The sequence below is a fragment of the Armigeres subalbatus genome, chromosome 3 (assembly GCF_024139115.2).
Source record: "Armigeres subalbatus isolate Guangzhou_Male chromosome 3, GZ_Asu_2, whole genome shotgun sequence".
NCBI lineage: Eukaryota > Metazoa > Arthropoda > Insecta > Diptera > Culicidae > Armigeres > Armigeres subalbatus.
Genome location: NC_085141.1, coordinates 54,142,299 through 54,164,158, shown reverse-complemented (window position 1 = coordinate 54,164,158; position 21,860 = coordinate 54,142,299). Strand labels below are relative to the sequence as shown.

At 41.8% G+C, this 21,860-nt stretch overlaps 2 protein-coding genes and 1 long non-coding RNA gene across 5 annotated transcripts in view; 2 read left to right on the top strand and 1 right to left on the bottom strand.

Annotated features, from left to right (window-relative positions):
• Positions 1–10,864, bottom strand: part of LOC134224177 (protein pygopus) — a 41,833-nt gene extending 30,969 nt beyond the window's left edge. The window contains exons 1-2 of one of the 2 annotated variants that reach the window (XM_062703464.1): positions 10,728–10,864; positions 10,016–10,408 (exon numbers count right to left, since the gene is read on the bottom strand). The gene's annotated coding sequence lies outside the window, so the exon portion shown is untranslated. Of the gene's footprint in view, positions 1–10,015 lie in introns of both variants that reach the window. The other variant, XM_062703463.1, reaches the window with a different exon arrangement.
• LOC134221638 (uncharacterized) lies at positions 1,188–13,812 on the top strand. Its single transcript, XM_062700827.1, has 3 exons — positions 1,188–1,240; positions 12,101–13,203; positions 13,595–13,812. The coding sequence occupies exons 1-3, from the start codon at positions 1,188–1,190 to the stop codon at positions 13,810–13,812; spliced, it is 1,374 nt and encodes a 457-aa protein (XP_062556811.1).
• A 2,554-nt stretch (positions 13,813–16,366) lies between these two features.
• On the top strand, positions 16,367–17,478 carry LOC134219976 (uncharacterized). 2 transcript variants are annotated; one of them, XR_009981732.1, is made up of 3 exons: positions 16,367–16,707; positions 16,764–17,028; positions 17,090–17,478. It is a non-coding gene; the product is annotated as an uncharacterized LOC134219976 (long non-coding RNA). The 2 variants fall into 2 exon arrangements; XR_009981731.1 differs by having other exon boundaries at positions 16,764–17,032; positions 17,090–17,477.
• The last annotated feature ends 4,382 nt before the right edge of the window (positions 17,479–21,860 follow it).

Below are 21,860 nucleotides of genomic sequence, written 5' to 3'. Positions count from 1 at the left end.
GAAACAGACGTCTCACTCAACACATGTTCCATCGTTCACCTTTTCAACGGAAGATTCAAATTTTTGTAGGTGGTCGATCGGCCACCGATGGCGCTTCTATCGATTTCGCTTGTGTTTGACGTTTGCACACTACCGCCATCTCGTTTCCGATTGTCCAATCACAGTGCATTTAGCATTGGGCGATAATGTTTCCGTGACGATAATTTTAATTGCATTTTGTTCTAAGTGAGACGTCTGTTTCTCTGTGCATTTTATTTATTTCGCTTACATCTAAACAGATAACACTGAATCAACAATTTGACGCCACAATACACGGTTCGAGGCCACTTCTCGCCATCCTCGAATGCGCTCCATGCTCGCTTGTGGTTCATCCTTCGCCGACAAACACCAGCCAAAGATGGTCATAAGCATCCGTCTCTCGAATACTCCTAGTTCTTGTAAGTTCTCCTCGAGTTGGAGGCTGGTTGACTTCCATCGTCCGTTGAACTGACGTAGTCATCTCCTCCGCTGCCTTGACTTCCACTGCCTGTAGTCTCAGCGCCATTCAAGTGTTCCTCGTAGTATACTACGCGCTGTGTCCTTCACAATATGTCTGCACTCTTCGTTGAACCAATCGTCTTCGACGTGTTGATGACTAGTCCAATCCGTTTAGCTTTGCTTTTAAGTCTGATGTACTCGAGAATGCCTCTGAAATTTTAACTACGCACATCACCCGATCCATCGTCGCCTTGATCAACCGTATCAATTTATCCGGAAATCTGTTTTCGTGTATTAGCTGCCATATGGCAATATAGCTGGTCCCGATCGATTGTATCATATGTGGCTTTGAAGTCGATAAATAGATGTGTGGGCACGTTATACTCGCGGTATTTCTGCAATATCTGACGTACGGCGAGCGGGCGGTCGCGCTGCAGCAAGGAACCCGGCAGAACGTGCCACGCTATAAACGGAAGCGGAGACAGCAGACTCGCCTTTTCTATGAGAAGAAACGCCGCCTGGAAGATGCGGAATGCGAGGATATGGAACAGCTGTGCCGTTCTCAAGAAACACGCAAGTTTTATCAAAAGCTCAACGCATCCCGCAAAGGCTTCGTGCCGCGAGCCGAAATGTGCAGGGATAAGGATGGGAGCATTTTGACGAGCGTGTGGTGATCGAAAGGTGGAAGCAGTACTACGAGGAACACTTGAATGGCGCTGAGACTACAGGCAGTGGAAGTCAAGGCAGCGGAGGAGATGACTACGTCAGTTCAACGGAAGTTGGAAGTCAACCAGCCTCCAACTCGAGGAGAACTTACAAGAACTCGATATGTGGTAGAGCGTTCACCCACCGTACACCCGTACACCCTGATTAACTTATTGTTGTAATTGTTCATCACACATACCTAATCTAATCTCATACTTGCGTAGCCAATACTTGAAAGCATCCTGGGAAATGACGGTTTCTGAATTCCGTCATTTTTCTTTTCATATGGCCAGGCCAACTACGCAGTATGTACCGCAAAAATGACTCCTAGATATTGAGCGACTTCAGGATTACCTAAAGTCACTTAATAGCTTGGAATCGAGGGGAAAGGAAGAAAGCGTGGACCTCCCGTACCAAAGGCTTCCAATAATATAGATACCTAATATATAATAAAAATCGTGTACGTGTTTATGTATGATGTATATGAGTGTGTATCTGTATGTGTGTTTATATGTGTACACTGATAGACAAAAGTATTCGTCATGTTTTAATAGAGATTACTATGAAAACATGACGAATATTCGTGTCCATCAGTGTATGTATGTATTTGTGTATATATGTGTGTGTGCTTTTGTGTGGGTGCGTGCGTGTTTAAATAAATTTACAGTTTATCAAAACCTTACTTCTCCTCAATAATACTGACGCTGAACATGTTTGAGCATTTACATAGGCTTGATCGGAATATTAGCAACGCCATTGCCCTTGATAACAATCGATCAGCCCTTGCATGCACGAACAAGCGCGCGTCTTCATGATCTGCAGCACTTTTTTATCCACTACACATTTGTTTCGACCGCGGTCACTGCACTGGTTCTATTGTTCTACTTTAAGGCGAATCACCGCACAAAAATAGAGCACAAAAACCAACCGCACTGGAAGACGGTCGAAACGAGACTCCCATAATTGTTCATCACACATACCTAAGCATTTAAATTTATTTTTGAATTTCTATGTTAGTCTTCCTTGTTTAGAAATTAGATGCGTCCATTGCCAGGAAGCTCTCTGTGCGAGTTTCTTGGTGTGGGGGAAGTGGTGGGCCATTAAAAAAATCTCGCCTGGTACTGTCCCACGAACTCTCTTGCAATTGGTGTTAGTAGTCGGCATACAATTTGGGAGAGTACCTTGTTGGCGGCGTTCAGCAACGTGATTGCGCGGTAGTTGCTACAATCCAGCTTATCGCCCTTTTTGTAGATGCGACACACGACACCGTCCATCCACTCCTGCTGCCGCCACCTTTGGATCACCTCACGCTCGTTTGCAGCATAACAACGTCGATGTTGCGGGGATGTAATTCATTGTAGATTATCCTGTCGCAACCTGCAAAGCCTAGCGACTTGCAGTTCCATGTTCCAAGCTTCCAATCGTGATCCTTAATTATACCGAGTCGAATGATCTTGGGCTTGTGCGCTGTGGCGGAGCCTACTTGCGAATACATGCAGCTTTTTATATAAGTTTCACAGAGCCCACTGTCAAACCCCACCACATCCTAGGCAGGCGTCACAACCGCAGATGGCCTGGGGAGGGATCGTCAAGCCCTTGGACATAGTCCCTGCTGCCCCTAAATCGATTAATGCCCGTTTTTATTTGAATTTCGTATAATTCCCTCCCATAGATCGCATCACTCACCGAAGTAAATCCAGATAAAATATCCTATAGAACTAACACCAGTGGTGTTTCCCTAACCTCAATCTACTTGTGCACTGGACTTAAATTTTAGGAATTTTTGTGCGGAAATGTATAGAATAACTAGATTTTAATAACTTTATTCTTGTTTACAAGCGTATGGATTAGAAAGAATGAACTTTTTATTTTATTATTTCCTTACAAGTGGTCAAATAATTTGCTGATCTAGTGAACCGGATCTTTTGAAAAATGATCCACAAATCATTCACTCACTTCAAAGATTCGGATCATTTTACCGGTTCCGGATCTGAACGCCCATCTCTTTCACTGACTTACTGGTCAATTTAAGTAATCATTAGTTGGCCAGTCAATCACTCATGGCGCGCGCATCGGATTTGCTCTAATTTGACTTTTGCTCACTACCGCCATCTGGTTCATGATTTGCCCAACTAACTGAAATCAACAGATGTCGTTAGTGCTTGTTACTGATAAGAGCACATCTCACAACAAGCCTTTATTAAAAAACGAACACAATATTTGAACATCGAATATTTCAATAAAAACAGAAACTACGACAGCCTAAAACCGAAATATGCGAATGCGGTAAAGATTATGCAAAATAACTGGATGAAAAGTAAGCAACAAAATTGTCTTCTTCTTTCTTACTGACAAAAAATTTTGAATCTTTGTCATTATTATCTCCGGCAAAAACAAAGCTTTGGTTAAAGCACCAGTCTAGCGTACTGTAGTGTCATGGGTTCGAGTCCCATCGAAGGGGAAGTGGCTACCTTTAATACATTGTCCTCCTACCTCCAATACATTCCAACAAATCCATATTTTCCACATAATGTACATATTCACATATGAGTTTTCACAACATTGTAAATTAACACATAACATAAGTGGATCTTAGAACAAAATCCCCGTCCAAAAGTTGACCCCCTTTCGGTGGGCCAAAACTGTTATAACGAGCGTCGGGAACATCGTTCTGTCATTCTCAAATGTAAACAAATACCATATGATCAGAAAATTAGAACACTTTGTTTCAAAGAGTACAAAGGTCAGGATAGACAACCGATGTGTGGAGAAATTCAATTTTAGCATGCATAAATTTTAAACATTATCGAGAAATAGCAGATAATATCCGAAAACAAATCTCTTCTGCGCTTCTCACAACAATTTACAAGATATAAAATCAATATCGACATTTTCTTTATCTAAAACAGCTATTTTCAGGCGATTTTACAACAATATCTTTTTTCTACCGATTACTAGTATCGAAAATGAAATGATCCTAAAACCGGCTCAATAAGTTTGTGTATGAATTGAAGAAAATTAAAGTTTTTTTTTAAAGTGTTAATTACGATATCGCTTAAAACTGTTCTACATTAGAAACTAATCTGTGAATATGCAGTTTTCGGTTTTTTCAAAAGGATGGCGAGGGATACACCAATGTTGGTTTACAAGTTGCAAAAATGAGTTGCGAAATGAAATGAGAAAAAAAAACCAAACAGTTTTCAAAATTAAAGTTTTATTATTGACTAGATGTCATTCTTGTTAATACTTTTATTCCGTAAAGACTACAATGTTGAATATATGTATATCCTCTAACTTAAATCATTAAGCAAGTATACGAAAGCAAACTCCAGGACGGCGTCGCGAGGTATTTTTAGTTTGGAATAATAATGAACTATATTAACGATGTTCTGACCATTTTGAGAATTGAAAAGCTGTTTCAACACTTATTTACTTAATACGCTTTAACTAAGCATTAGGTTAATGTAAATAACTTGGCAAATTGCTTGATAATATTCTGGTAATAAAGTTTCCAAATTTGTATCGATAAGGGGAAATATTGATTACATTTATTGTTCAAACAGCAAAACACTGATATTGTGAACCAATATTGTAATACTTCATTCAAAAGTTTGGTGTTACTGTAGTATGATGAATCGAAGTTTCATGTTCAAAATATTTCATAGTTAATTACAGAGTTTCAAAAGATAAATCGTATAATTATGTTAATAATCAATTTTATAATAATCATATAATTTTATAATGATTGTGACTGACCTTCATGAGTCGATATTGAAAGGAACAGTCCAGTGGCGTTTCCCTAACCTCAATCTACCTGTGCACTGGACTTAAATTTAAGGAATTAGTGTGCGGAAATGCATAGAATAACTAAATTATGATTAGTTTAAAGGACTCTGATCATTTTATTTTCCATTTGGGCTGTCAAAATATCAAAATCTTCATTTTTTGTATCAGTGCACAGGCAAAAAGTGAGGTTACGCGACGCCACTGGAACAGTCGATTCATGGAAATATCGAGAAGTGGAATAGAAAATCCTTGGAAAGCTCTTTGGAGCGACCATCACAATAACCCAGAAAATATTGTTTTCATATGGCATAATTTGCTTACATGAGCCGACATCGAGTCATAGAACATCGACTAATGGAGATTTGACTGTAATCATTTTTATATTCAATGAACCAATGGTCTATGTTAACTATTTGAGGCAACGAAGTTCGATTCTTTTATTTGACATTTTTCGCATGGTTATGCAGAAAGAAAGATTTGAGCTCAATAACAGAGGGTTTCTTTACTATGTGCGTCTTCTTCTTCTTTCTCTGTGTCTAGTGGGCTTGCATTGCTGGTTACTTTTCTAATTCACAGTGACTGGTTAACGGTGACATCAAGATCAACGAATACAAAACGAGCTGTCTTTCCTCAAGATCGATAAATTTTATTACCAACTAGTCGCCCCGGCGGACGTTCTACCACCGACGAACCGACGTGTCACTCCATGGAAAATAATTCAAATTTGCTGCCCACGACGCCATGATGAAAAATCATTGAACACTACCGCCACCACCATAATGGCTCGCGAAGTTTTCATAGCTCAGCCACCAACCTACGTGTATTAACATTGTAGCGGAGTTGTGTCTTAACTCATTTGACAAGAGCGATCGCGCGCAAAAGCGAATGACCGTTAAAAAGCGTTCGTCGGTGGTTCTACTGCATAGTAGGCGAAAGTGCGCGTTGTGATCTCATTATTTTCGCATGTGGATATATCATACAAGCCCGTCGGAAACGACAACGAATCTGCTGAAGGAATGAAGAAAATCCATCCAGCCGTTTTCGAGTTATGCGGATACGATTTAATTTTTATTATTTAGAGATATTATTTACATCAACATCAGCACTTTAAACCATCAATATGGCAATATGGAATTGAGTTACAAAACTGTAAAACAATAAGCCTTTTTTTTGTGGAATGTCTTTACCTGTCATAAGACTAGTTTAGTACTATTCAATTTTATTCCACCACGAGGTTGTAATCTAAAAAAACATTTGGATAATTTTGGTGTGAAGGATAATCAGATAAATAGTAAAAATCACGCGACCCCTTGCTAATTCAATACTGTTATACCATATCTTTTGACGTTTCGATGTTCCGTATAACACATTCAATCTGTTATAAGGGTACAACTTTTGCTACCCGAGTTACACATATGTTATGTGAAATTAATGTCCAAGTCGGTGGTTTATTATTATTATTATCAGACTAAGGCCGGAGTGGCCTGTGCTGCACATAAAAGTCTTCTCCATTCAGCTCGGTCCATGGCTGCACTTCGCCAACCACGCAGTCTACGGAGGGTCCGCAAATCGTCCTCCACCTGATCGATCCACCTTGCCCGCTGCACACCTCGCCTTCTTGTGCCCGTCGGATCGTTGTCGAGAACCATTTTCACCGGGTTACTGTCTGACATTCTGGCTACGTGCCCGGCCCACCGCAGTCGTCCGATTTTCGCGGTGTGAACGATGAATGGTTCTCCCAACAGCTGATGCAACTCGTGGTTCATTCGCCTCCTACCTTTCCTTTCGAAAACTCCAAGTGCGCGTTGGTCCTCCACGAGCATCGTCCAGGTCTCGTGTCCGTAGAGGACTACCGGTCTAATGAGCGTTTTGTAGATTGTCAGTTTGGTACGGCGGCGAACTCTATTCGATCGTCTTGCGTCTTTTCAGTCTGATGTAGGCTTCCTCCATCCTCTCAAAGTTACGTGCCATGATATCAATGTCGTCGGCGAAACCAAATAACTGGACGGACTTCGTGAAAATCGTACCACTCGTGTCAATCCCTGCTCTTCGTATTACTCCCTCCAAAGCTATGTTGAATAGCAGACACGAAAGACCATCACCTTGCCGTAACCCTCTACGCGTTTCGAAGGGACTCGAGAATGCCCCTGAAACTCGAACTACGCACATCACCCGATCCATCGTCGCCTTGATCAACCGTATCAGTTTATCCGGAAATCCGTTTTCGTGCATTAGCTGCCATAGCTGGTTCCGATCGATTGTATCATATGCGGCTTTGAAGTCGATGAATAGATGATGTGTGGGCACGTTGTATTCGCGGCATTTCTGCAGTACTTGGCGAATGGCGAACACCTGGTCCGTGGTGGAGCGTTCGCCCATAAAACCCGCCTGGTACTGCCCCACGAACTCCCTTGCAGTTGGTGCTAGTCGTTGGCTTAGTCCTTCAAGAGCTCAACAAGAAAAAAATTCACCAGGAGTTCCGAATAAAGTTTCTTCGGTTCTGCATAGAATTCGTTCAGAAAATCCTACAGAAATTACTCCAAATAGTCCTCAAGAATTTCGACCAGAATTCCTACAATCTCCAGCAAACTCCGCCAGGATTTTTTCCGGTTTTCCTTCGGAAGTTACTCCAGCAACTCATCCGGAATTTTCTCCAGGAATGTCCTCGGCAAGTTCCTCCACAAATTCCTCGGAGGAAATCCTGGAGGAACTTTCGGATGAATTCCTGAAGGAACTATTTGAGGAATTCTTGGAGAAACTTCCTGAGAAATTCTTGAAGGAACTTCCGGAGGAATCCCCGGTCTCGCGCCGGCGAACCTGGCGCGAGACCGTGAAACAACACAGTGCAAACACGACAGCTTTTGAGTTGGAACTAGTGCAAACCTAGTTCCAGTCTGAGCGAATAAAAAAACGTTTTGACAGCACTTAGGTTGGAACTACAGTAACCATTCGCTAACTGGGCTAGAACATCAGTCCAGTTAACGAGCGCCGCTTTTTAACTGGGCTGACGAGGGGATTTACGATGTATTGTTATGATCGGTGTTTTACTTGGAAAGAGAATAATTTACCATTTCGACTCCCCTCGCAGCCTAGTCTTTGTTTTTGTTTTTTGACGGATAACCGCTTTTTAACTGGGCTTTGGCCCAGTTAGCGGACGCCCAGTTAAAAAGCAGTCCAGTTAAAAAGCGCCCAGTTAGCGAACTGTTGCTGTAATTCCATCCTGGGTTGGAACTTTTTAAAAACGAATGCGACACGTGTGTACGATAGTATTAGCGAATATGTAAACGGGCCATTAATATTAGTAGATTCCACTATCTATAGATGAAGCGTAAATGTATCCTGTGCTTGCACCTTCAATTGAAAAAAAAAAAACAGATTAATCCACCTAGCGGTGACGATGATTTTCTCGATTCAATCGCCTGATACACATGCCTACATTACGGCTGTTGCAAACGATATATAGGGAACCAACCAACCAAGCTTATATGGTTCAAAACACCATGTTTTTAATTACTTTTGAACGCATTGATCGATCGTGATTATACAGTCAACTTTCGCTTGTTGGGCTAAACTCGTAGCCCATCTAGTGAAAGACTTTCGTTAGTTGGGCTGAGATTTCAGCTGTCAAATCAGCTAATACAATAGAAATTCAGAGCTGCCAACTGCGAAAAAGAAAAAAAAACTGCCGTTGATGTCATAATTTGACGTCCACCTTCGTTTTAAGTGGGCTACAGCCCAACTAACGGGCGCCCAACTAAATCGTAGCCCATCTAAAGATAGTCCAACGAGTGAAATTTGACTGTATTCAATAGTAATCAGCTTGTCCCCCGTCGAATGCAGAAGTGGCTAATGTTTTTCGCACACACACACATACACACGAATTTACAGACATTTCTAGGAACTTTTTTCAAATAAGCGTAACTGTATTTGACCTTGAAATTTAAAACAGGCAATACTCTCAATTCAGAATATTTTGTATAACTGACGATACTTCCAGACAGATTGGAATCTATTCTTTACTTTCTGTATGACACATAAGTTCATCAAAATAGTTTGAATGAAGAGCACAATCGCCGTTCCAAAAATCAAGGTCCAGAATCAAGATTACGCCCATTTGAAACAAGTTCCAAGATTGCATCTAAACAAATTTTGTTCAATTTGACGAGCTGAGTCGAGTGGTACATTATTACCAGGGGACTGAAGAGAAGGCTAATACGCCTACCCAGCATTCATTCAATATGGCGTACAATGTTTTTGTTTTAATTTCGTTTGATTCATGTTAACAAAACTTCGGAAGTATCGACGAGCTACTTTTCGACATAAAAAAGCCATACAAACACAAAAGGCTCGATGTACCTCAACCAATTGCAAGTTTTCGCCAGGAGAAGTTAAATGCCGATAATTAGCACTAACTGCGTACGAACCAATCACCCAAAATGAGCGCTGAATTCGGGTATACTACCCAGAAACTGGGTACCAAAAACAGAAGTACCAAAAGCAATGTTGGGTAGAGTGCGATTGTACCGTGAATGACAGGCGTTTCACCCTCCTGATTATTACATCATGGGACTCCCAAATTTCTATAGAAAGTTCGATTTTGGAGTGAAATGATTGCCTTTCGGTACAACTTTGTTGTACGAGGAAGGCAAAAAAGCAAAAATTGATTAAATTTTTGTCTTTTTCTAAAAGCTTAATCAAACAAGACATTCTCAGTATATTGCTAAGGGTCTGTCTTCTTTGGAGAATTGCGAGCAGGGTTATTCGATTATTATTGCAATGTCACTTTTAAGTTTAATTTCAGTTTAATTCTCCAAATGAGACAGACCCTGATAACATAAATAAATTTTGGACCTCAAACTTTTCATTCATAAAACATATTCAACGACTGACATCAAATAAGAGTATACACATCTGGCAGCACGGCTACGAAGCTAACCTAACATTTTTGTCAATGTTCGAAAATAGAGACCCAATCTTCCATTGATAAAAAAAAGAGATGAATACCCCAAACCTGAAGCGTGTTTAATTATTTACCCCAGCTACTTACCGATGCATTCCAGACTTTGGTTCAGACATTCCGAAAGCTGGTGGTTTACGCTCCAGTCCACATCCCGGAAGTGTTTCAATATTGTTTAGTGTTCTCCTTGAATGGTGAATCCCGAGGAGTCCTTAATGCTGTTGCTATCTCGCTCGAAATTACTTTCGAATACACTACTCGAATGGATTGCAAGCCAAAGCTTTGCTGTTTCTACCACACCGACGGGACATCCAGCGAGCCTAGGCTTCTTCTTTACGTCGTCGCCCCGGGATCCCACGATCAAAACATCATCGGACGGCCGGATGCTCCAAACGATTGACACCCTCCTACAGACGGAGGCACCCGTCTTCTAGCTTTATTTTCACGGCTCTGTCTTCACTGATTATTTTCTTCCGTGGCTACCTTAAATCCGGAACAAAACAAGAATATTATTCTTTTTCCCACTTCTTTTTGAGTATTCTTATCCGCGAGGTGCTTTCGGATATTGCAATGGTATTGTGATAGGCTGCTTCTTTTTACACACACGGAACGAACGTCTGGGTTCTCCGCGATGGAGACGACAGAGGACGACACTCTAGAAGAGAGACACGCACCGCGCGAATGGACGAGGAACTGATTTTTTTACATCGCCGGAAAACCTGCCCGGTTCGGCGTGTTTCCAAGTCCGGCGACCGGAAAATTGTCCCCGCGACACTAATCTTACTATTCACTATTATTTTACCCGGCAAATTACACTAATTCCGAAGGAAAAAGCACTTTCTACGCGCGGAGCCACTCGTTTGCGGACACAACACACAAAATAATCTTCGTAAACTCGAGTTTTTTTTTCGAACTAAAGTCTTTTTCAGTTTTCGGTTTTCCGACAACGATCATCGACGAATCGATCAACGCAGATGTGAAAAAGAAAGCAGCAAAAACTGTTTTTCGGTTCAGTGGATTGCGGTTGTTGTCTTTGGTAAGGCACGGTTAAAGAAAAATGCTCAATATTCGGTTAAAAACTTCATGCCTGGTTAGAAAAAAGTACCTAATTTTAGGTACTTTTCTCTCTCGCATGTCCCTCCCTCTTCCCTTCGTTATAACAATTGTCATAAAATAAAGAGCAAAACCACTCAACAAATGCAGTAAAGTGTGGGAACCAAATTTTAAGTAATGTCATGCTTACAAAAGTTAAGTAACATTCACCTGACTTTTGATTAGTTTCTATTCAAAATTAAGTATATCTGACTTAATATTAAGTCAATTTTACTCAATTTTTGCACACATGCCAACCAAGTAGGATGAGTATTTAGTATTGTCCGGCTCCTACACACTGAATACATATGAGAGAGTTGGTTCTGAAAATGTATTGCGAGAGTTCTGCTGGTACCTGGTGCTGGGAATTTGGTTTCATTGGACGACGGAGGTCCTTCGTAGCTTAGTAGGGAAAGCACCTGTCTAGCGTACTGGGGTCGTGGGATCAAAGCCCACCGAAGGGGCGGTTACCCTCCAATACCTTTTCCGAACTAAATCTATCACATGTTGTACAATACCGGACAGGATCCGGCATGTTGATTGAAAACCACTGCGAAACCGCCCAACGTCCTTCCGTACGATGCCAAATCACCTCTCCTGAAGACTCCGCATCACCCAGACGCACAATAGAAAGCTTGTTGGAAGCCCCTGATCGCCCCAATCCAGTCCCGCTCTCTGCTGCCTCCGATCATCATAGCCGTCTGGGTCCTGAGATTGGTGGTAGGAAAGGGGGCTTCCACCATGCTTGCACAGGCAAGTATTCTTCTGATTGTAGTTCTTCTCTGCGTGACGAATTTTCCTCCACCCAGGACCCAGGACCTCCACCTTCGTTGCCTCATGCTGCTCAAAATTCCGGCACCTCACCCGGTGGTGATTTCCATCGAGATTCGCATTCCTCTCTGCTGGTCCACAACGCAAGCCAACAAGCTTCCATTGGATTTCCAGGACGCCCCATGAAAAGCATTGTGGGAGTACTTTCCAGTTGCACTAGTTCAGTCGCGCCTGATGCAGCCAGCGTTCTTTGAAGTCGTCCTGGCCCTAAACTTAGATGTACACCGGGGATCTCCCAACCTTATATTGCAGGAAACACTCATATATCCCTGAACCTTCACCGCCTGATGCCGTTCAAACTTCTAGAGCCCCGTTTGTGGATTCCAACCTCGTTTGCGTTGACGAAGTGCTGATATATTATCAGAAGGCCGGTGGGATGAACTGTGATGTCGAACAATATCTTCTTGCCACGTCCGATGATTGCTACGATGTGATTGTGTTGGCTGAAATCTGGCTCGACTCCTGTACCCTATCTAGTCAGGTCTTTGGGCCTGAATACGAAGTTTTTCGCTGCGACCGTGGCCCCATGAACAGTCGCAAATCAACTGGAGGAGGCGTCCTAATCGCAGTGAATAAAAAACGGAAAGCAAGAGTTATTTACAACGACTTATGGGAATGTGTCGAGCAAGTATGGGTGCGCTTTCAGCTTTCCCATCGTTCGGTGTTCCTGTGTGCACTATACATACCTCCTGATCGTGTTCGCGATGATACACTGATCGAAGCTCACACACAATCAGTCTTGTCAGTGATAGACATGACTAATGCTTCGGACGAAATCATCATTATCGGTGATTTCAATCTGCCAGGAATTTCGTGGAGTTCCTCCTGCAACGGGTTCCTTCACATAGATATGGAACGATCTTCATTACACAGTCACGCCTCCAAACTCCTCGATTACTACAGCACAGCCACGTTACGTCAAATCAATCACGTTACCAACGAAAATAATCGCAGCTTGGATCTGTGTTTTGTTAGCGCTCAGGAAGCTGCTCCGCTAATTTTGCATGCTCCATCACCGTTAGTTAAAGTAGTTAACCATCATCCTTCGTTGATACTCAAGCTGAACAACACGCGAGCCAATGTTGTTGCATCGATCGAGCCCATAATCTACAATTTCCATAACGCCGATCATCATAGCATTGCTGAGTTCTTTGCTACATTGGACTGGGTTGACATTCTTGGCGGTTGTGATGCAGAGAATGCGGCATTGACTTTATCGCATATTATTGGACACGTGATTGAAAGACATGTTCCTAAGAAAATCGTCGCTCCTTATAGTTGTCCTTGGCAGACCCGTCAGCTTCGTAGAATGAAAACTGCTAAAAGAGCTGCTCTCAAGCGCTATTCCAAACACGGTTCCTTATCGTTGCGTGAGCACTAAAAAATAAAGCTCTGCGTACAAGATTGTTAGCCGACTCTGTTTTTCTCAATATCAGCAAAATATACAGCAAAACTTGAGGACCAGGCCTAAAACGTTCTGGAAGTACATAAATGAACAAAGGAAACAAGCTGGGCTCCCTACAACAATGACTCTGGACGAGGAAGTGGCCTCTACACCCCAATCCATCTGTCAGCTATTTGCCGACAAGTTTGTGAGCACCTATTGTAACGAAGTCATCTCTGATGTCACAATCGCTGAGGCTGCTAACAACGTTCCTGCAGTCGGGATCACTTGGGCCACGTTTTTCGTAGATGTAGAAATGATCCGTAGAGCTAACTCGCAGTTAAAATCATCCATGAGTCCAGGTCCGGATGGCATTCCGTCTGCGTTCTTGAAAAGGCACATCGAACTTCTGCTCGCTCCCTTTCAATTGATTTTCAACAAATCGCTATCCAGTGGACTTTTTCCGTCCGTGTGGAAAACCGCTACAATGTTTCCCGTGTACAAGAAGGGTGATCGAAAGATGTCAACAATTATCGCGGCATCTCATCCTTGTGCGCTGCATCCAAATTATTCGAGCTAGTTATAACAGAACCACTCATATCTCACTGTAAGCAACATCTGAGTGCCGATCAACATGGGTTCATCTCAGGCAGATCTACGACCACTAATCTTTTGTGCCTAACTTCGAGCATTACCGACAGCTTTGTGCAGAAAGCACAAACGGACGTTGTATATACGGACCTATCTGCAGCTTTCGATAAAATTAACCACGCTATCACGGTTGCGAAATTGGAAAGATTTGGCATTGCTGGTTATCTTTTGCGCTGGTTCCATTCATATCTCACCGGACGGAGACTGTCTGTTACGGTAGGCAATTCTCAGTCCACTGAATTTTTGGCAACCTCAGGCATTCCTCAGGGAAGCCATCTTGGCCCTTTGATATTCCTCTTGTATTTCAACGATGTAAACAATGTGCTTCGAGGACCGCGACTGTCGTATGCGGATGATATGAAGCTCTATGCACTAATTCGGTCTATCTCTGACGCAATGGACCTACAACAAGATATTAATTCATTTGCGGCTTGGTGCACATTGAACCGGATGGTTGTCAATCCTAGCAAATGTTCCGTGATCTCTTTCACTCGTGTACATCAGCCAATAATTTACAACTATGAGCTCAATGGAATTGTGATGCAACGTGTGAACTGTATAAAGGATCTTGGTGTTATTCTAGATACGCAGCTAACATTCAAGCATCATGTCTCTTACGTGATCGAGAAGGCTTCTAGAACATTAGGATTCATCTTTCGCGTCGCCAAGGGTTTCACCGATGTTTATTGCTTGAAATCACTGTACTGTTCGCTGGTTCGATCTACGCTGGAATATTGTTCCGCTGTATGGCATCCTAATTACCAGAACGGATCAGTAAGAATTGAATCTGTTCAACGCCGCTTCATTCGTTTTGCTCTTCGGTTGCTTCCATGGCGAAACCCATTCCGGTTACCAAGTTATAGCAGCCGTTGTCAATTGATTAATCTTGAAAGCCTACAATTGCGGAGGGACATTGCACGGGCCATGGTCGTTGCTGATACGCTCCAAGGCAGAATCGACTGCCCTGAAATTCTGGAATCAGTAAACTTGAACGTTCGACCTAGGGCACTGCGAAATAACGGAATGCTGAGGATACCTTTTCGAAGAACGAATTACGGACAACGTGGAGCGATGGTGGGTCTACAGCGGGCATTCAACGAGGTTGCCACATGTTTTGATTTTAATCTATCCAGACAGACGATTCGTCGTAATTTTACAAGGGCTTATTCTGCCATGTTTCATAATTAACGATGATTTTATTATAATTACTTTTATTAGTATTAATTAGGATAAGCATCATTAGGACCTAAGTTGTCTGTTGATGAATCAAACAATAATAAAGAATATGCATAATCAAGTTTCAGACATAGTAATGGATAGTAAATCCTTACCTAAACATGAAATACTCCACTCCGGGTGGCTTAATACCCGGCATATATGCAATTAACTTTGAATGTACTTACTATCCATTGTTTTTAGCAAAGAAAGTTCATTCGATGAATACATCGAAGAAGAACACGTTGAAATCATTTTTATTTATTTATCATCAGACTAAAGGCCAGTATCGACTTAAAAAGTAGAGAGGTTACGGAATTTTGTTCAATATTACCAAGAGGAAATTTGACAACTGATCTGCATGGAGCAAATTGTCACCTTTACTTACGGAATAATCGAACAGAATATTTTTCCGAAAGTAAAGTGACAGCTCCCATTACTTTGCGTGGGAACCTTACAAATGCTAATTTTGTTTCTTTTTCTTTTCATGTGGATACTGCTGTAAGAATTTTGTTTCGATTCTTTACTTTTCCGATTCAGTGAACGGAATTTAACATGTGATTGAGATAGAAAAAGAAATTTCTGTTGAACACGATACCAACCTTAAGGCCGGAGTGGCCTGTGCTGCACATAAAAGACTTCTCCCACAGAAAAACAGACGTCTCACTTAGAACAAAATGCAATCAAAATCATCGCCACGGAAACATTATCGCCCAATGCTAAATGCACTGTGATTGGACAATCGGAAACCAGATGGCGGTAGTGTTCAAACGTCAAACACAAGCAAAATCGATGGAAGCGCCATCGGTGGCCGATCGAACACCTATAAAAAATTGAACCTTCTGCACTGAGATCAAATCAACAATATTTTTTATGTGCACAAACTATATACACGGACAGATAAATCAACCCAAACTTTGAGTTCAATATACGCACTATTGAGAATATCGCAGAAAAAATTTACCCAAATTTGGGTAGTTTTCCCTTTCTTTCCCATGATTGCTATCAAAACTAGAGCAAGATGCAAACACCTCACCGAGGTTGCTCAGCCCAATAACCCAAATTTGAGTAAATTCAATATTCTCCATTTTGGGTTGATCAAGGTCCGCTTTGGATAAATTAAACTCAGCTTTGGGTAAATTGTTTACATGGGATTAAAGGCAAACTACCTAGTGCCAGAAAAGTCATTTTACTCAAATTTGAGTTATTGGCCCAAACCACGGTTTTGAGTGCAAACAACCCACTTTTGGGTAGTTTTGGTTTTCAGTGTAGAATCAAGTCTGCTTTCCTCAACTCGGTTTTATGTGCAGCATTTAAAATGTATTAATTGTTAATATAATTTAAATGCCAAACGTTTATGATTTATTTAAATTGCAAGTAACTTTTCAATGCAATGGCCAATAATAAATAAATTATCGATACACGCACATGAAATGCATTAGCGTTTAAATTAATATTTACTGTTTGAAAATCATCAACATGGTGGAGGAGCCCATTAGAATTTGCTTCTAAAATACGAAGGACCTTGCGAAGAACCCACTCAGCATTCGAGCACGCTATAGGAGAAAACACATTTCCAACATCGGAATGTTGGCCCATATTGATGGAGGTAAGTTGAAAGAACGAAAAAATGGACATTATAAACAAACTGTGTATCGTTTACAGGAAAAACCACGGAGCGGATTTTCTGGTGCATGAACAGCAGGAACACTTTCGCGGCATCACGATTTGTAGCGCGATATCGATATCGGTTCAATCAGTTGGACACCTCGTTCGGTTCGACTCGATCCACCCTGCAAAAGTGAAGGTGCCGTCGCGGTTATCGCGCGTATGCCACCAAAAATACGGCGGAACCAGTCAGAATGCGAACAAGCAAAGAAGAAAAACAACATCCCCAAATATCTAAAATCTTGGATCACATTATATTGATGTAGGTAAGTGGAGATGACAATACAGAACATTCACATAAATAAACTGTACATCGTTTACAGCAAAAAAAAACACCACCGAGCGGATGCTGTTCCATTCCGGCAAAACGCACGCAAAGTGCAACGCAGTGACGGATTTTCTAGAGCAGTAGCGCGAGGACGCCATCACAACTTGCAGTACGGCGAGACCTTCGAATACATCTGTAGGGACATACCGGGGCACATAACTTTCACAATGTAAGTCGCTGGCAGCTGTCGACGGAGCGGTGGATGTTTTGGACGGATCGAAGCGAATCTCCACGTTCATTAAGAAGATGCATTTCGGCACCTTCGTTTCCGCCCCCAACATTCACCACGGAGCGGCACTCCAACCTTGTATTGAAGTACACAATTAGATCGTAAAATTTTAAATATCTGGAATATAAATAAATATTTCAATGTACTTCATGTTTTCTCACAAATCATTTACAAAGAAAAACATAATTAGATTGGATCGGCTTCAATAGCAACTCACATGGTTATTATTATTACTGCACATAAAACATATTAATCTACATCGATAATAAATATTCCACTTGCATTTAAATTCTGTTTGTGCGTGCACATAAAATATAAGAGTTGCAGAGTTTCTCATTCTATGTGCAAGACTAATATAGTACATATGCGAAGCTTGATTGCAAAAATATATGTGCAGTGCACATAGATTTTAGATGCATGATTATCTCAGTGTGTTGAAAAGGTGAACGATGGAACATGTGTTGAGTGAGACGTCCCAAGTAGGCTGGTTTACAGTTCGGAAAACGTGTCCCGGGATTTGGTCTCCCATGTAATTTAAATGGGAGCGGGATTTGCGTTTCCCGTGACAGGAGCAGAAGTCTACACGAAAAAATATTTTCCTGAAGTGTAAACCCAATCGCGGGAAAAGTGTACGGTTTAAAATCCCATGTGTAGAGATGCAAATCCCGCGGGGAAACAATTCCGTTTGAATTGATTCCGCACGGGAAATGTGTAATCTATGACGGAAATTTATTATGGGAGGAATTTAGTGAAGTGGATAGTGAAAAGTGAGAAATGTTAGAAGTGTGAGAAGTGTGAAAAGAAAACTAAGGAATGATAAGCGAGAAATGAAAAAAATGAGTAAGTAAGCAATGAGCAGTGAAAATAAGAAGTAAGAAGTGTACAATTAGAAGTAAGAGTTGAGTAGTGAGAAATGAGTAGTGTAATGAGTAGTGAGAATAAGGCGCGAGAAGTGAAGAGTATGAAGTGAGTTACGAAGAGTGAGAAAAGAAAAGTGAAAAGTAACTAATGAGAAGTGAGAAGTGAAAAATGAAAAGTGAAAAAATGAGTTGTGAGAAGTGAAATGAATAATGGGAAGTGGGAATTAAGAATGAGAAGTAAAAAGAGTAAAGTGAGAAATGAGTACTAAGAAGTGAGAAGTGAAAAGTGAGCAGTGATAATTGAAGAATAGTGCAACGTGAGACCCGTTTTAACTTATTCTTACTCGCCCGCTCTAACTCATTCTCACTCACTCGCTCTAACTCATTCTCACTCAGTCGCTCTAACTCATTCTCACTCACTCGCTCTAACTCATTCTCACTTACTCGCTCTAACTCATTCTCACTCACTCGCACTAATTCATTCTCACTCACTCGCTCTAACTCATTCTCACTCACTTGCTCTAACTCATTCTCACTCACTCGCTCTAACTCATTCTCACTCACTTTCTTTCACTCATTCACTCTCTCATTCACTCACTCAATCTCACTCATACACACACATTCTCACTCACTCGCTCAATCTCACTCACTCACTCACATTCACTAACTCTGGCTCACTCACTTATTCACTCTCACTCAATCACTCACTAACTCTTTCTCACTCACTCACTCTCTCTCATTCACGTACTTTCATGCACTTATTCTCACTCACTCACTCAACCTCACACACTCATTCTCACTTACTCACGAATTCTCACTCACTCACTTTCACTCAATCACTCGTTCACTCACTCACTCACTTTGACTTACTCACCCACTCTCACTTACTCATTTTCACTCACTCGCTCACTCATTTCCTCTTTCTCTCCCACTCAATCGCTCTCTCACACTCATTCTCTCCCTTTCTCTCGCTATATCTTCCTCTTCTCGTTATCTTTCCACCTCTTGTATAAAGAAATCCGAACCAAAACCCCGAAGTGTAAACTCAAGCACGGGCGAGGATGCGCAGATTCTCAAATCCCGAAGCAAAATCCTGATGTGTAAACCCAATCACGGAAAATGTTTTGACAGTGGAGACTTATCGGCGGAAAATTTTCCCTGACAAAACCCGGAGCAAAATCCCGTAACAAATCCCGCGGACACGTTTTCCGAACTGTAAACCAGCCTTAACACCGAAAACATCATTATTAACAAAGATCTAATGATAATGTTGAATAAAGGTCGGGAAAATGAAATACAAAACATGTTATGTTCAAAGAAAGCTATGAAAAGGTTTTTGCAAAACATACAGCAATTTGATCAGAGGAGAAGTTTCATACTACATTCTCACAACTTGCTGATAACCTGTCGATTTTTGACATTTGTTTGGTTTTTTGAGATGTTTCGTTTTACATTCTCACAACATAAAACATGTCTACAGGAAGATTTTACAAACAAAGTCATAACATGTTCATTTTTTGACATTTGTTTCTTCATCGACCCTGTTGTTTACCGTGAACTCGCCATATTATTTTTCTTTTGCAGATTCGAGAATTTGCTTACATATCAATTTCAAAATTATGCCTTGGCATAGTTATATTTTTCTTCAATCAATGGCGCATGAATTTAGGAGAAGTAAAATGAAAAGTTAGCCAATGAAACATGAGCCGCATATGATGTTTCGACCGAGACTTCGAAACAAATTTGATTTATTTATTCAGTTTGTATATATTTATTAATATTATTAAAATGGTGTTCATCATTTGATGCATGCTTGTTTTCATTCGTTTTTTGTATAATATTTATTTCTTTGATCGTCTGACCAACACCAACATTTTTGTTTTGGTATTTTTGGTATTTGACAGAACCATGTTGAAAGTCGGTTATTGAAAACATCCATAGTACTTAAGTTTAGTCTTGTGAATGTACAATCAAAAACAAGGTTGCGACTGAAAGATGTTGAAAATATCGATAATTTTCGCGCTGTTTGGGTCGTGTGAAAGTTATCGAAGCAGTTTTTCATACCAAAACGTAACAAACTATATGTTCGAAAGATGTATTTTTTACACTCATACAACAAACCGTGTTACTTGGGGTCTGTTTCTCTGTGCTTCTCCATTCAGCTCTGTTCATGGCTGCACTTCACCAACCACGCAGTCTTCGGAGGGTCCGCAAGTCGTCCTCCACCTGATTGATCCACCTTGCCCGCTGTGCACCTCGCCTTCTTGTTACCGTCGGATCGTTGTCGAGAACCATTTTCACCGGATTACTGTCCGACATTCTGGCTACGTGCCCGGCCCACCGCAGTCTCCGCAAACTCCCAGTGCGCGTTGGTCCTCCACGAGCATCGTCCAGGTCTCGTGTCCGTAGAGAACTACCGGTCTTATAAGCGTTTTGTAGATAGTCAGTTTGGTACGGCGACGAACTCTATTCGATCGGAGCGTCTTGCGGAGTCCAAAGTACGTACGATTTCCAGCCACTATGCGTCTCCGAATTTCTCTGCTGGTATCGTTATCGGCGGTCACCAGTGAGCCCAAGTACACGAATTCTTCAACCACCTCGATTTCGTCACCACCGATAGAAACTCGTGGTGGGTGGCTCACATTGACCTCTCTTGAGCCTCTTCCTATCATGTACTTCGTCTTCGACGTATTGATGACTAGTCCAATCCGTTTAGTTTCGCTTTTCAGTCTGATGTAGGCTTCCTCCATCCTCTCAAAGTTACGTGCCCAAGCAACCAGAAGTTCGGATAAGAAGGGCTATTTTGGCTTAATCAGCTCTCATTTTAAGTATTTTTTTTGTATGTAACGGAACTTTAAGTGAACTTTAAAGTTCCGTTAAGGATGCTTGGAACTTGATGTGAACCATAGTGAACCAATTAGTTCAGTTAAGAGTAAATTTAAGTAAAATCTGAACATCTGGTTGCTTGGGTACGCACATCACCCGATCCATCGTCGCCTTGATCAACCGTATCAGTTTATTCGGGAATCCGTTTTCGTGCATTAGCTGCCATAGCAGGTCCCGATCGATTGTATCATATGCGACTTTGAAGTCGATAAATAGATGATGTGTGGGCACGTTGTATTCGCGGCATTTCTGCAATACCTGACGTATGGCGAACACCTGGTCTGTGGTAGAGCGTTCACCCATAAATCCCGCCTGGTACTGCCCCACGAACTCTCTCGCAATTGGTGTTAGTCGACGGCATAAAATTTGGGAGAGTACCTTGTAGGCGGCGTTCAGCAATGTGATTGCGCGGTAGTTGCTACAATCCAGCTTATCGCCCTTTTTGTAGATGGGACACACGACACCTTCCATCCACTCCTGCGGCAGAACCTCATCCTCCCAAACCTTGGTAATCACCCAGTGCAGCGCTCTAGCCAGTGCTTCATCACCGTGTTTAAACAGCTCTCCTGGTAGTTGGTCAACTCCAGGGGCTTTGTTGTTTTTCAGCCGGCCGATCTCCTCCTGGATTTCCTGGAGATTCGGAGCCGGAAGTCGCATGTCCTGCGCGCGTGCTCTTAGGTTCATTACCATACCGCCACCGTTGTCTGCCATATCGCCATTCAGGTGCTCTTCGTAGTGCTGCCGCCACCTTTGGATCACCTCACGCTCGTTCGTAAGAAGGTTCCCGTTTA